This window comes from Chiloscyllium plagiosum, chromosome 12 (genome assembly GCF_004010195.1).
Source record: "Chiloscyllium plagiosum isolate BGI_BamShark_2017 chromosome 12, ASM401019v2, whole genome shotgun sequence".
Classification (NCBI taxonomy): Eukaryota; Metazoa; Chordata; class Chondrichthyes; order Orectolobiformes; family Hemiscylliidae; genus Chiloscyllium; species Chiloscyllium plagiosum.
The window spans coordinates 24,057,298-24,073,252 of record NC_057721.1 but is presented as its reverse complement, the minus strand read 5'-3'; the positions used below and the strand labels follow the sequence as shown (position 1 = coordinate 24,073,252).

The 15,955-nt window shown below is 38.7% G+C and overlaps 1 protein-coding gene across 5 annotated transcripts in view; it reads right to left on the bottom strand.

The window, feature by feature from the left end:
* The window catches only part of dmd (dystrophin), a 2,012,228-nt gene that overhangs the window by 963,829 nt on the left and 1,032,444 nt on the right, over positions 1-15,955 (bottom strand). For all 5 annotated transcript variants that reach the window (XM_043700735.1, XM_043700733.1, XM_043700734.1 and 2 more), the window contains one exon: positions 850-1,020. In XM_043700735.1, coding sequence (XP_043556670.1) covers positions 850-1,020 — 171 coding nt within the window. The remainder of the gene's footprint in view (positions 1-849; positions 1,021-15,955) is intronic.

Here is a 15,955-nt window from a genome sequence, read left to right as displayed (position 1 = left end):
ATAATAGCTTCAAAATCGTCAATTATAAAATATTAAAAAGAAAAATGCTGGTAATACTCAGCAGGTCGGTAGCATTTATGGAAGGATGATTGTAACTTTTCATCACTGAGGATGAAAAGGTCAGTCCTGAAATGTTAACTCTGTTTGTTTCTCCATAGGGCTGCCAGACATCCTGTCTATTTTGAGCACTTCTCTTTTTCAGTTCAGATTTCCAGAATCCACAGTATTTTGCTTCTGTACTAGTTTATTTAATATCCTGAAAAAGGCAAGATAACTTTGGGAAAATGAGGGTCCCTGATTGGAGCTCAGATAGGAAGCATGACTATAATATTACAAAGCTGTTCCAACAATTCATAATCCTATTTAATTAAGCATCACACTGTGAAACAGTCATTTGAGTATTTGACGTAGCTTTTGCAGAAGTCATCTGTGCTCACAGAGAGTTGATGCTAAAATACCTGAGCACTGTATTCTAATGCTTCTCAACTTCATTGCCAATGAGAAAAGGAAAGGTAAAGGCAAAGTCGTCATAGTCTTAGTAGACCAGCGGGCCGTTCTCTCAGACAGAGAAAGAGAGAGAGAGAGATGGGTTAACCTCAGGATCACTACATCTCAGGCAAGGGGAGAGGTTAAGGACACTCCGTGGTAACTTCAGCTGGTCCAGGAATTGAACCCACACTGTTCTGTACTGCAAACCAGCAAGCCGAGCTAAAGTGAATCCATTGAGAAAAGTGACCACCCTGTTCAATGTCAAAGCATCCACTCACATATGAGAACTGAAGCTGTGAGCCAAAGGTGACAATTCTTCATTGACCTTATTGCCTCTTAAGATCTTAAAGTCACTCTCACCTTACTCCAGGCAACTTCAGTGTCTAAATTAGTTGGCATGCCTTCAACGGCTGATCTCCTTGTCAGTTCTGCATCTGTTGCCGCTAGCCATTCTGTCAAGGCATTAACTTCCTTTCTGAGCTTGCGGGAAAATTTCAGACACTTCTCCAGCTCTTGCTTTCCTTCAGTCACCTGCATGACAGACAAAAAAAAATCAATTTGATAGGGCAATTTTTAATGTTGACCACAGTACAAAGTGTCAAATGTAATCAACTGAAAAAAAGCTGTCCTCATTTGCAACTGGATATACCTCTGAAAATAAATTTAATTTCCATTCACCTCAATCCCACTGTTTTTCCAAGTGATACTGTGAACTTGGCAAAAAGTTCTCAACTCAAATTGTTTACTTTTTATCCATCTTGTAGACAGATATTTTTAAATTTGGAAACCTGCTGACATGACAGGATCTCTTCCACATATCGATAGTTCACAAGGCAATGGCACACTGAAAGCCATCTTCATTCAAAAGTAATTTTCATCACTGTTTTTGTGGCATTTAAGAATTTAAGGGAAACACCTAATTTTGCAGGAGTTCTTTAGAGATGTCAGTTAGCTTATTGGAGCAGTCAGGTCACCCTTTGGGATTGTTATGGATAAACATGCATATGTATAAAAGGTCTAACAATTAAGCTCTTGAGTCATTCAAATCTGCAGCCCTTTAATTTTTGAAAATAAAAAGGCTTTGAAAAAGGTTTGCAGTTTTAATAGATGTTTGTTGACAAGTGCATGATGTTTATCTTTAAAGAATTAGTACTGCTTGACTGCTTCCACATCCAACTTTAATTACATGAGGGACCAGAAGTAATTGACTATGCTTGATAGTGGGTTATCATTGGATTTTTCTTTTAACAAAAAGAGTTATTTAATGTTATTTTAAAGCTTGGAATTAAATAAAAACGAAACAGATTTTCTTAAAATATAATGACGTTTTCATTAATGATATGGTTAACTTTATTTTGTTTCATCTCAGCATGGCATCAATACTGGAAAAAGGAACTGGATCACTGGGGAAGTCTTCATTAGAATCATGTTCTGGTGAGTTGCATAACAAGAGTGATAAATGAATTTTAAGGTGGGGTGAGGAATTGAGAGTGTTAAGAAGTGGCACAAAGCAAGAGGTCAAGGTGGCAATAAGGATAATCATAATCAACACATGGCAAGATGGGACAGAGTGTATGATCATAAATGTGTGCCATCAGATAAAGCCAGAATTTTCTAAAATGATAAAACAAAATCGGAACTACACACTCAAACAGAACATATTATGTACAAACATAGCGATGAATTGTCTGGTCTCTCTTTTGTTTCCGCTCTTATATAGTGCATTGTAGTGTGGCTTTCATTGCATGAACGCTGCTGATATGCTGGAGTCATTACTAATAAAGAATGGCCAATTTACCGAGCAGCAACCTGGTGGTTTGTCCTGGTAACCACATACCACAGCGGTCTGCTGCACAGTGAAGGCATCATGACTGCTACATTGTATGTTGTGTTAGATCACACACTGGCTGGATGAAGAGAAAGTTGTGGTAGATCACAGGGTTGCTTTGTGGCCTCTGCAAAGCAACACATATGCAATCAAAGGGACCCTGCAACATGGGAAAGTCTTCATTTCTCAAAAAGCTATGTTCACTCTTTCTTCCTTTTGACAAGACAGAAGTAAAATGTTCAGCCATCATGCAATGCATTGACCAGCCCTTTAAAACAATGGCTAACAATGTGGAGGATGCCACAAATATCTCTGACTTAAGCCTGGTAGAAATGTGATATATCATGACTCCTTCATAACCACTGTCAATGCTCTGGGGTTGTAGTTCTGGCTTCAGCAATTGGCATATTTCTGTGAATTGAAAAAAAAAACAAATGCTTGGCACATCATTCCTCACTAAGATTCAGGTAAGGACATTATTCCATGAACATTCTGCATACCCATGGCTTTCTGTTGAGAGCGTTCTCAGCCTCTGCTTTCTCCCTCTTCCAGCAGCTGGCCCTGTCCCCAAAGCACATTGCCAACCAGTTGGATGATGCTGGTGAGGAGATTTGCTTGTGGAACTGAGGCCTCAGTGTTTGTTACAGTTCTGCCAGGTGCTTTTGTTGCTGGGCTGGATACTGGACTGGTCGATAATTCTTTCCCCAACTTGGGTGCCTGATGACCTCTTGGCCTTTTCAGGGACCTCACCACAACCCGTCATAGGTCATGTTAGAGAGTGCCAGAAATCACCAATTACTCAGTCACAAGAACAGCCAAGAGAGCGGCACAGTGGCTCAGTGGTTAGCACTGCTGCCGCACAGCACCAGGGTCCCAGGTTCGATTCCAGCCTTGGGCAACTGTCTGTGCAGAGTTTGCACGTTCCCTTCATGTCTGCGTGGGCTTTCTCCAGGTGCTCTGGTTTCCTCCCACAATCTAAAGACGTGCAGGTCAAGTGCATTGGCCATGCTAAATTGTCCATAGTGTTAGGTGCATTAGTCAGAGGGAAATGGGTCTGGGAGGGTTACTCTTCGGAGGGTCGGTGTGGACTGGTTGGGCCGAAGGGCCTGTTTCTACACTGTAAGGAATCTAATCTAATCTATATCAAGCAACTAACCTGAAACCGTCTGATGATCTATTCCGACTGCTGAATGAGTGTTCAGCTGTGCACGTTTAAGAGATGGAATGTTGGAGCATCAAGTTTAAAGTGGCAATGTCATTATCAAAGCAATATTATACACTGATTGGTACCATATTCTCCCAATTCCGTGTATCTCCAGCCATGCACAATGGCCCCAAAATGACAGCCACTGCACTCTACCTATCTACAGTGCGGGCTACACCAGATGTCATTTTGAAGCCACAACGTCATATAGCACTACAAATAGGATGGTAAAGAGATAAATTTTGTAGTTAATATTTCGATCCCTTAGAAGTAATTTCATTAAACTAGCTTTACCACAGTATCAAGTAGTCAATACTGATATTTTTTGAGCAAATAAAATGTCACCGATATTAATTTACATTTGTTTTCATGATTCTATGTGACTGGAAGTGTGCACTCCAAAGTGCTGAACAAAATAAAACACACTGTAATTTGTTTTGAGAAAGAGAGTTTCTTGCCAACAACTTTCAAACTAAAAACAAATTTGTCCCATTCAGCTAGACCAACCGTCCAAAACTTCAGGAAATCTTAAACTAATTTTCATACTTCTGCTCTTGAAATGGTGCTTCAAAATGGATACCTTTTAAGTTCCATGTAGCCAACTGGAATGAACGTGTGTCAAATGAGAGAAGATTTTGTGCTCATTGATACCCTGCAAACCTGACCTCTCCTAACATCTCCTAACATTGTAGACAGGAAGTTCATTCAACTCCTCTTTGGCAACTCTCAAGTACAAAGTCCAAGCATGTGCTACTCTTTTTTTTGTAAATTGGCATGTTGTCTTTAAAAAGACAACCTGAACAGGGCAGCCACAAGCTAGAAGGACTGCAATTAAATATAAAAATGCTTGGCTAAATTAGCCAAGTCACTGCACTGAAAGCCATAGAAGTGCACAGACATTTCAGAAGAATGCACACAATTTCAATGGGACTGGTCTCCAAAACCTGGTCAAGGAAATGTGCCAAAGGAGTGGAGGTAGAGGAAAAGAGACAGTGTCAGAAAGACTGTCCATTCTCCATGAAAACAAAGCATACAAGACATATATATTATTAATCATCTCAAACCCTCTAAATTACAGACCTGCACAATCAACCCTTAATATTGCAACCTAGTTAAGGAAGGTGCTAACATTTCATCTTGAATCCAGTGTCAATATTTCCCCACCAAGTCATAGAAGTCATGAGTCCTGAAACAGATATTCATGGGTATCACAGTCGATGAGAGTGCTTGGTAGATGGCAGTTCCGACTTCCCCTTTACATCTAACTTTCAGCAACTTCGGTGAAAGCTCTTCCTTCAGTAAAGGGATCCATTCAATATGTGGCACTTCACTGGAATCACCATCAGACCAGCCCCTTTGGGGACGGCTAGAGGCCTCATCAGTGCCAGCTTCTCGAGAGATGCAGACAGATCTGGTGATATCTGGAAAATAAAAGCCTCTGATGCTGGTTGCCAGGATTCTTGCTGCTGAGTTTCAGGAGTGAATAGCTATTATTAGACTAGCCATTCTACTGATCCGTGCAGAGAAAGATCCAGGATAGATAAATTGATCCACAGTAGAGTAGAGATGGCTAGAACAAACTAGTCTTGTTTCCTAGGACAATAGCGCTTACCAAGCATCTAGTTCCTCCACGCACTACATCAGGGCATGCAGGCATGTTCCTAACTTGCCTAGTGTCAAGCTCCAGTGGTGCAGACAACAGCATTGCCATTATGAGAACAAGCAGACACCCTCAGTCATGCATTCTCCTGTTGCTGCTCCTCAGGTTATACTTAGGAGATGATCAACTCTCGCTGACCACAAATGAAGGGGAAGACAAAAGAGAAAAATGCATTTTTTTCTCCACACTGCTGTTAAATAAACCTCATTCTAGCTGTACAAACCAGTTCTTTAATTTACGGCAGTCTTCAGATTTAAAACCTCTGCCAGTCTCGGCTAACCTTGGAAACAGAAATTCCTTTTACATCCCAATCTGACTTAATCCAATACATCACATGTCCAAATTCCACAAGTTCTGGGCTCACCACAACTGATCCTAATTTTGATTGGTTTCTTGGAGACCCAGTGGCAATGATACAAGCAAGGGACATTAGTAGGCCATTCAGCCTTTTGTGCCTACTCTACCATTCAAGACGACTGGTGGATGATCTGCTTGCGAACTCGAATCTGCATTGCAGCCGACTCCTCTCACCTTTCACTACCTTGCTAACAAGAATCTATCCGATTTGGTTTTAAAAGTAAATCAGCTTTTTAGGTAGAAAGCTCATGACTTCTAAAAGAAAACATTTCACCTGTTTTAAACGAGTGACACGTAATTTTTAAACAATGACCCCAACTTCCAGTTGTGGATCCTCTCAAAAGAGGACATTTCTTCTCCATATCTATCCTGTCAAGCCTATTCAGGAACTTGTATGTTGCAATCAAGTTGCTTCTAACTGTTCTAAATGCCAGCGAGTACAAACTCTTGACTGAAAACAACAAATGCTGGAGATCAAAGCGGGTCAGACAGCATCCATGGAGAGAGAGCAAGCTAACATTGAGTCGAGATGACTCTTCATCAGAGCTCTAAAAACATTTGTTGTTTTCAGTGCAGATTCCAGCATTTGCAGTAATTTGCTCCAACAAACTATTGCCCATTAACCCTTCCTTCACAATGTCACCTTCCTATGTGTATTAGCCTGATAAAACCCTTGCACACTCCCTCCGATGCAGTTCCATCCTTCCAATAGGTGACCAATAAGATATCTAACACTCCAGATGTGGTCTCACCTGTGCCTGTATAACTAAAGTATAGCTTCCTAACATGGGAATAAAAAGCAGAAAATGCTTGAGAGCCTCAACAGGTCTGGCATTATGTGTGGTAAGAAAAATAGAATTAAAATTTGAGTCTGGAGTTGAGAACTGAAGTTCTGGAGAAGTCAAATTGGCACAATATCGTAACTCTATTTCTCTCGCCATAAATGCTGTCCGGAAGGAATGGGGAGACCAATGCAATCAACTAACTCAGTAGTCAATTCTTACAAAACTCAAGGAATGACACCATCAGGACCTGAACACTTGTAATCCCACAGCTTTAGCAATTCACATACCATTCCTCTGGCAACTGAGATTTTTCTGAGTTTCTCCTTCCCTTTCATTCCCTAATTTATCACTGTCTCTGGGGTGTTACTTGCATCTAATATTGTGAAGCCTGATGCAAAAATCACTACTCAATTTGTGTCAAATTTTAATTTTCCATTATTAATTTTGTAGACCTTTCTGAACCAACAAACATTTTGCTGACTCTTCCCTGTTAAAACTGTTTCTGAAAATGTTAACATGTTTTCATATTTCTGGCTATCTTTGTGCATTCTAATTTTTCTGTGCCTATTCAATTCTGAAGTCTTTTTTTGTCATATTCTGTCTAATCGTCCAGTCCATCACAATTTGCACAATCATGTACTTTTTAAAAACTAATGCTGATATCATCTTTAACCTTTCGAGTTAAATAAGGTGGGTCTGTTCTTTAGAATTTTTTATCATTCTTTGGAATGTACCTTTGAAATATTCTCTTAAGTGTCTGCTACATTTCAATTAATCTAACCTTTGCCAATTCATTTTAGCCAGATCTTCTTTCACGCCCTCATAATTATCCTCAATAAACTTTTAAAACATATCTTGGACCAAGCCCTCTATTTTTCAAACTGAACACTGAATTCAATCAAACCATGATAACACAGGAAGCCAAATTGTGATTGTTAATTTGAAAGCATTATGTTTGAGGTGGAAAGCAGCAAAATAGCTTCCCAGTCAAACAAAAAACAAGATTGACTGCATGTTTCAGACATACAATAAACAATTTGAAATGCCAAAAGGGTACATTTTTATACTGAGGCATTTATTTTAATGTTGATGCTTCCTTCTTTGACTATAGATCAGTTTTTCTGTGATTGTACTCATAAAAAAAAATTAACTGCCTACAATCATTCAGAGTGTTCACATTATAAAAACAAGAAATTGCTCACTCTCTAACACAAGATTTTCTTGTGATATATAATCCAGCAGTTGGCAGGTGGCTACCTACCTGACATTTATACCAGAGACAAATGTCTCTATTATAAGGGGTTGGTATATAATTTAAGCAAACAATGCTCAACACTTATATGAATGTTGTACTTAGCTGAAATTCAAGCCAGATGAATGGCACATCCTCTATCAGCAGTCACTGACCTTTCTATTTTGGTTATCTGCTCTGCTCTCCTCTCCTGAAAGCATTAACTAACAAATTTGGCATTCTAGTTCCCCAGGTACAAACTATTTAAATACATGTATGTTACTGCATGATGCAAAAAAATTAACCAATATTCTGAATCCAAAGATGCAGTACAAATTTTCTACTGTTAAAACAAGATGCGATAAATCTATTAGCATACAAATAAGAGAATTCTTTTTAAAAGGCAGCCATGACTGGCAAGTTTTATTTTCCATTTTTAAGCTACGATGGGAACTCATGTAAGGACACACTGCCATCTGCAGCTTGAATTTTGTCGTCAATAACACTTACAACTCAAACATTATTATGGACCTATACAGTGAGTTTAAGCAACACTGCAAATGAGCAGCTAAAGGGAAGACAAAGTAGGGAGATGACAGCAAATGGGGAAAGTAAGAATAGAATGAAGAGGAGGAGGGAAATGACTGAAGAAAGAGAGGTGAAAGGAACAGGAGAGGGAGATGAGTAGAAAAAGTAATTTGGAAATTAGGATATTAAAGAAGAGATGAGTGCAAAAAGGAAGGTAAAACACTAGAAGAGGCTCAGGACAGAGGGAACAGGGAAGAGCAGAAAGCTGGATGCTAGTGTCATAAATGAATAAATGAACTGGAAACATTATTTTGACAGCACCAGAGGAATGTACAGTGGAATTAGTACGTTCAAATTATGCAGGGGGGCAAATACTTCAGCGAAAATCAAAGTTCAATCCAATATTGAAGCATCTCTTCAGCAGGATATTTTGAATCTAATCGTTTGTGTTGGACTTTTTCCAAAAATGACCGCCATTTTTAACTTTTGCGTATTTCTTTCTGGGCAGTTGTAAATGAAATAACTGAATTCTCCACATTTGCTTGTTTGAATGACCTTTGGGAGCCAGTGCTGGAGACCATTGCCACCTCTACTTATCAAGGTAGGTGCTACTGCAGTATAGAATACACATTAAGTTTTCAACCAACATCAGCATTGGACACTCTTAGGTCAGCTAAACAGGTAATCAGAGACAGTAAATCTCCTTTATGTTTCATTAATAACAAATCTCATTTTACTATAATAAAGTTATGAGTTTTGTTTTTGTATCATAAGGGACTCTAGGAATTTATTGTTGACTTCTACCAATATGAGCAGTTTCATGTTGTAGTTTAAGGCCAATCTAGAACTGGAATGAAACGGAAAAACTGTATTCATGGAATCCTTGATAGCAAACAGAGAAGAAAAACTTTCATCCCAACAGCCTGCAGGAGTCAAATGTTGCAAGGCCCATCAACTAAATGAGAATATTCTCTTGCACCATGTCATTCTCTCTTACATATGCATTGTTCTCCCACACTGGTTGACCTACTGTGCCAGAGCAACAAAGTTTGATTTTAGTTTTGCAGTAAAACACCCAGAATCACATCAAACACATTATGGTATCCCTGAACTAATCTGTATGAATGTCAAGCTCTGTTGATCTACAGTGGAATGTTACAGAGCACAAACCTCAAACTGATTGAAAGTACTTATGACAAGAACACACAGTGACAACCGGTTTTGCAAAGAAATTAACAATATTATGCAATTAATAAATGTTCTGCAGTCAGCAGGGGGGAATCTACACAGATTCCATGCAGTCATCTCACATTTGTACTGCTAAGGAATTTTAATCAAGTTATTTACAAGTGGAAAAGCAGTGTACTTATATGCTAAATTGAGATTTATTTTCCAACCCAATTTTCAACAGAAAGCAGGAAGAAGAGGGAGGACAGGGAAGGGGAGGAGGGAAGCCACCAAGTGAATGACGTAGTAAGGAGGGGCAAAGGGAAAATGTAACAAAAGGGAAGGTGGGGGGGGGGGGGGGGGGGGGAGGGGAAGAGAGAGCATAGCTCAATGAAACTAGATGGTAAATGGGAGAGGCAGGAAGTGGGAGAGAGGAACTTGGGAAATACTGGCCAGGGAACAGATGCACAATTCTGCTCGCCCTGTTTTTGTTTGCATCAAGATCAATTCGGTTATCAGTCCTGTGCTCACTGACCACAGACTCCTGAACAGACAGCATTTATATTCAGTTTTCAATGAGATCAGTTCAAGTCTCAGATTCAAACAATGTTTTTGAAACCAACATGGCACTGGAGCATGAGTAGACCATTTGGACCCTGGAATGTGCTGTTGCATTCAGTAAGAGAGTGCACCATCTATTGGTGTTTCAAATTCCAATTCTCACCTCGTCTGATAACTTTTGATTCCCTTGCCCAACGAAAAGCTCGCTGCATCTGCTTTCAAATATATTTAAATAAGGCAGAGAGTTCCAAAGCCACACAATACTTTCACCTCAACTCTGTTCTATAATGGAGACTGTCTGGTTCGGAAAGGACTTGCAAGAGGGTACGTTTTCTACGTCCACTGAGATAAGACCATTCAGGATCTGGTACATTTCAAACAAGCCATCCCTCACTCTTTAAAGTGTAATGGAAACAAGCCAGCTGTCCAAACTATCTGTATAAGACAGCTCATTCCAGCTATCAATCAAGCAAATCTCCTCTGAACCACCTCCAATGTACTTACAATCTTTTCTAAATGAGGAGGTTGAAACAGCATCCAGCATTCAAGATGTGGTCTCCCAGTGGCCTGCATAACTGAAACATAGTTTTATTTTTATGTTCAACACTTTTTATAGTAAAGAAAAGTATTCTATTAGCTTTCCTGATGACACACTGTACCTGCATACTAATGTTTGGTGACTCATGCACCCGAACACTAAATTCCCTCTGCACCTTCTGCAGTTGCTTTCCGTATGTGTGATATTCTGCACTTCATTCTTCCTGACAAAATGAACAACTCCACATTTTTCAATGTTGCCCTCCAAATTTTTGATAAACATTCAACCTAACTGTATGTTCTACAAATTCCTCATGTCTTCCACACATAAAAACTTCCTGATCTACTGCTCCCACACATTTGGAAAAATGCATTGAAACTCGAGCCCTACTATTCCTGGAGATAATCACAAAAGCTAATTGCAAGCAAATTCTGGCCCCACGTAAACAAATTTATGAATTATTAACATGCAAGTTTACTGGTTGAAAATCTAACTCTTTTTTTAAATCCCTAACCAAACATACAGAGAAACCAAAAAGAAAATATTGGAGTTATGATCGAGGAATAAATACTGAGAAAACATAATTCAATAACACCAGTCTGTAGGAATGATGAGATGCTCCATTTGAGAACACCTTCTGTTCTCCAATTTACTTTTAGAATTATTTGATTTATTTGCAGGAAGCACAGGGCAAATGAGACACTGACTATAAAGTCTCATAGTAACAGGTTAAAGCTAACTGCTGACAACAACTTTTTGGGAGAAAATAATCGGCTTCACTAGGTCTTGGTTACCTTTACATCAGGAAGATAAGGACACAGGGCCTTCTTCCTGTCTAGCGATCTCTGCCTCTGTACGACTCACACATACCAGTTGCCAAAGAGTTGGCATCAGCCTGTTAACTTGTGGCATCCAGAACTTGGCACAAATGCACAAACCAATCAGCAATCTATTGCTGGCAGAATCTCACTCTGCTTACAGCCCCAGTGCCATGCCATCCCATCTCTCCTTTTTCGTATCTTGCAAAGCAACGTGTGAACAACTGACAACGAGTCGCAGTAATTTTGTTGATAGGAAAAGTGCAGCACTTCTTTCCACAGTCCTTGGTATAATTTTCATTTTTTTAGACTATTATCAAAAATAAAGAAAGGTAAAGAAAACTAAAGAGATGTGGTCTGCATTTGTGTCATCTGCTAAATTAGCTATCACGCTTTTCCTCCTCTCATCCAAGTTACTGGTATAAACTGTAATAGATTGAGGCCTCAGCATAGACTTCTACAGGATACCAATCATCACATCCTGTCAATCAGACAATGACCCATCTATGCAAACACTCTGTTTTCTCCCAGATCACCAATCATACATTCTCCTTACATTTTTATTTTCTGCAACAACCTTTGATGTAGCACCTTATCAAATGCCTTCTGGAAATCCAAACAGAGCACATCTATCAATTCCCCTTTATCCACAGCATATGCTACTCCTTCAAAGACATCTAATAAATTGGTTAAACATGATTTCCTCTTCACATTTCCATGCTAAGTCTTTCCAAATTCCTAAGTGTTAGACTATAATCTCTTTAATGGTTGATTCTCACAGCTTTCACAAGACAGACATCTGGCTAAATGGGCGACAGTTTCTTGTTTTGGTAGCTCTCCCTTTTTGAACAGTCTGTTGAAGCTTTTCCTGAATCTAGGAATTTTTAGAAAAATAAAGTATCTAACATCTCGTTGCCAAAATCTTCTAAGACCCAAGGATGAATTCCATTTAGACCTGGAGATTTGACAGCATGCAACTTCATGAAGTGATCCATACCTCTTTCTTGGCAATTGTAACTTTTTCACCTTCATCATTGCCTTTGACTTCTTTATTTATATCTCCACCTCCTAATTTATAGTTAACTTAAAACAAAAACACTTTGCCTAATTGGTTCCCTTCAGAGAGAGTGAGTGAGAACGAGCATGAGAGCACACGTGAGAGAGACAGGGTGAGAGAGAGACAGCTTACTCTTTGTTGGCAATCCCAGGGCTCAAGTTCGCTGATGTTATAGTCACAATGATGCAATGAAGGAAGTTAGGGAGGTACACATGATGTAAAGTAATAACTCCAAAAAAGGTCTTATGTTGGAAACTGGATTTAACAAGACTTGGGAAGGAAAAGGCAAAACATCTAACAATCTTTAGTGTGAAAAACTTATATCCCTTTGACTCTCAGTAGTCTTGGTAGCAATTTCTAACTTGCAAACATAATGTGTACATCATGGCCATTATGCACTAAATTTCAGACAAGACCCTCTTCTTATTCAAGCTATTTCCTCTTTTGCTGGAAATAAAGTAGACCCAGAGAATCAGTCAAGGGAAGAGGACGGTAGCAGCAAACTACCCCAACACAAGCAGGAAGTGCTTAACACTGCAGCACATACAATAGCCCATGTGACTAGAATTACAGGAAGAAAATTCTGGGACGGGTGTAGCATTAGAGGGAGATGACAGAGCTCGTGAGGCATGGAAAGCAAAATAAAAATCTCTCTGACGAAAGGATCGGAGTATAAGAATTAAAGCATTGATGAGCCAGAAGCTGATAGAAGTCATGGTGAAAATCTGGGTGAATACGGTTCTCTCTGTTCTCAAGCCTGGATTCAATCCAGCTCAGATTTATTGGCACTGCTTTTTTTATCCCCATACTTCAATGGTGCAATATGAAATCATGCTTAGACAGCCCCAGTTCAGTTTCAGGTGGCATGCTTCAGAAACAACAGAGAGGATAACTGTGGTAGGAGATAAAACAAAAAGGCACATTGATACAGCCAAGGATATACTTTTAAGGTGAAATTTAAACTAAGCTATTTTGCTTGGAGAGAATAAAATCTGTATTACTTTAGAAATGACCTTGAAACAGACAGACAATGCTGGCATTCAAATTCCTTAAAATCCCTCATTTTGACTGGCAAAAATACAAAAAGGTTTTTTAAAACAAAAATCACACTAGTGTTTTCTCTCCCACTAAAAGTGTACTATTCCAGTTATGAATAGTCAAATACCAATAATATCTTTATTAACATTAGTCTACCACAGGTAGTGTGAAATGAATTGGTGTCAGGTAGGATGTCATGCTCCCAGATTGTGCTTCCTCTCTTCGTGCCTACACCACTGCCATGAAATGTAAAACCCACAATAAATGACATAGCAGCAAAAATTGCCAATCAACTCCTTTAATGTTTTATATTTGCCATCTCGAACATGAAAGCAACAAAAACAATAATTTGGGAACAATGCTTTGACTTCAAGCTGAGGTGAGGAGCATCAACTCCTAGGAGCACACAAACATCCAATACACATCAATAAACAATCAGCAAGTGAAGGTTTCTGCCAGCAATGCTGAGTTGGAATATTTCCCCTTAGGTCTCACTCCAAAACAATAGAAGTATGCTTCCAGTTTGAAAAATACAATGCCATCATTTTTGGTCCTGAAGCAAACCGATTTCTAACTAAAATATTAGGGTATTCGGATAACAATTGTGATTTGTCTATGAATTGTTATGCAGCAGTTATCAATACCAAAAACAGCGATGGGTATTTCTCTGCAGAAACAGGAAATCTAAAGGAACGGCATACTTGAATTTAGGGGCGGAAGAATCCAAAATGCCAAAAAGCATCAATTGAAGCCAACCAAGTTTGTACATCTGATGAGTACTTCTAACCCTCCATCCACTGGAGAAAAAAATAATTCTTCCTTAACATAATAGCAGGTAGGCTGAAACTTACTTCATGAGTCGGGGGCTGCTATTAATAAATATATACCTTCACCAAATTAAGAAAGTTAGATTTTTTAAAATATATCAAAAACAGAATTATTGTTTCTTCTGCTTCACATAAACAAATTAATGATTGATGCTATGTTCTCTCCAAGTTCTACAACAAATTATACATGGCAGCCTCATAGACAATAATGCAACAAAGAGTGAAATTAAAACAAGTTGCTAATTGTTTTACCTGATATCTGCAGCTGTGAACCCAACATTAGCTTAATGATCCCCATGCTGTGCTGAACTTCATTTTTATTTGTGATTGACTGAGCCTATTAATGACTAAATGATCCAATTACTCGGCCTCTTATTCCTCAGCTCGGTCTGGGAGCATGGAGGCTCCCAAAGGGTGCAATTTATTTGTTAAAATATTCCACTCTGATTAAGCATTACTTAATTCACACTGGAGCGGGCCATTCCCTTCACAGGGAATGGTTGGATTCCCGGGCATAAACTACTTTGTTGTTTCAAGATACTTTATCGGTTACTGTCTGTCTGGGGAATTGTTTTAAAGTGCTGTACCTCAGACGATAGAGTCAGATCTTCTGTTATGTTGTAAAATCATTTACTCCAATATTAGTGCCACACATTTGGCAGAAGAGCAAAGTTATCTCCTGTGAAATTCTCGCTATGACACAAGAGCTCAGCAGGTCCTTACACCAGTACTGAGGTCAATCACTAAATATTCCTTTGTAATGATTTACTTGCTGAAATGAGAGCCGTTGTTTCTCCAATTTGTTTGATCCCGAAAGTGGATAAACTTGGACAGACTGAATACTACCTTTGAAGTAACAAGTTTGGCCTATTGCAACATTTTGACATGTCCCACCTGAGCCATATGGATTCCTTTGCAACCACAGGGCTTTCTAGTTCCTTGTTCACTGAAGTGAAAGCCCACAGCACAATGCATCAAGTCTGAATACTATGGAGGTTAGTCAGGATTATGTTTTTTTTTCAGATGAAACCAAGGAGAGTTTATCAAGTGTAAACTACATTCCTAGAATAGTAACAAAGATACATGGTTTTTATAAATTCTTCATGAATTTGGATGTACACCTTAAACAAATTGTTAATGGCATACATTAATGAAAAAAATAAAAAGAGCAGAATGTAAAACCTGAAAGTGCAGAAACAAATTTACTTATATTTTGGGAATAATGTGCAGAAATGATAGCTTCATTCAAGTGATTTTGCTATTAATGTTTTGGCTAATGTTCTGTTAGCGATGCTAAAAGTCAATGAAAATTGTGACAATTGGATATTGGCTTGAATATTAGATCATAATGGATGACTGTTTTATAAAAGCCAAAATGAAGTTGGATTACATTCAGATTTTTGTTATAACTTGCTTATGACACTGTGGTTTGCTTCTAACATATGAACAGCCCAAATAAATAATGTTTAATGTTATACAAGGACATTTGTCTTGTAATGGTCATGACAATGTATAAATTGCACACTTCCTGGAGGTAATGCAATTGGAATTACCAAATAAATATATATCTGATCAATAGGTCAATGAATTTAATCAATGTTATGTAGATTGGATTGCATTTCATTTTGAGTTGGCTTTCCCATTTTGATTTGCTGTCAGAAAATGGATATTTTTGTGGACTCCCATCTCTGGGGCCAGGGATTCAAATTGAGTTCAATAAATGGTGTGATCATTCTGTTGGTCTACCTGCTGCCAGGATCATACATGAAAACTTGTCAGTACTATCTCAATGTAGCCAATAGTGGTCATGAATCCACAGGATAAAACTGCTCGTGTGACTAAAGGTGACTCAAGAATAAAATAGGCA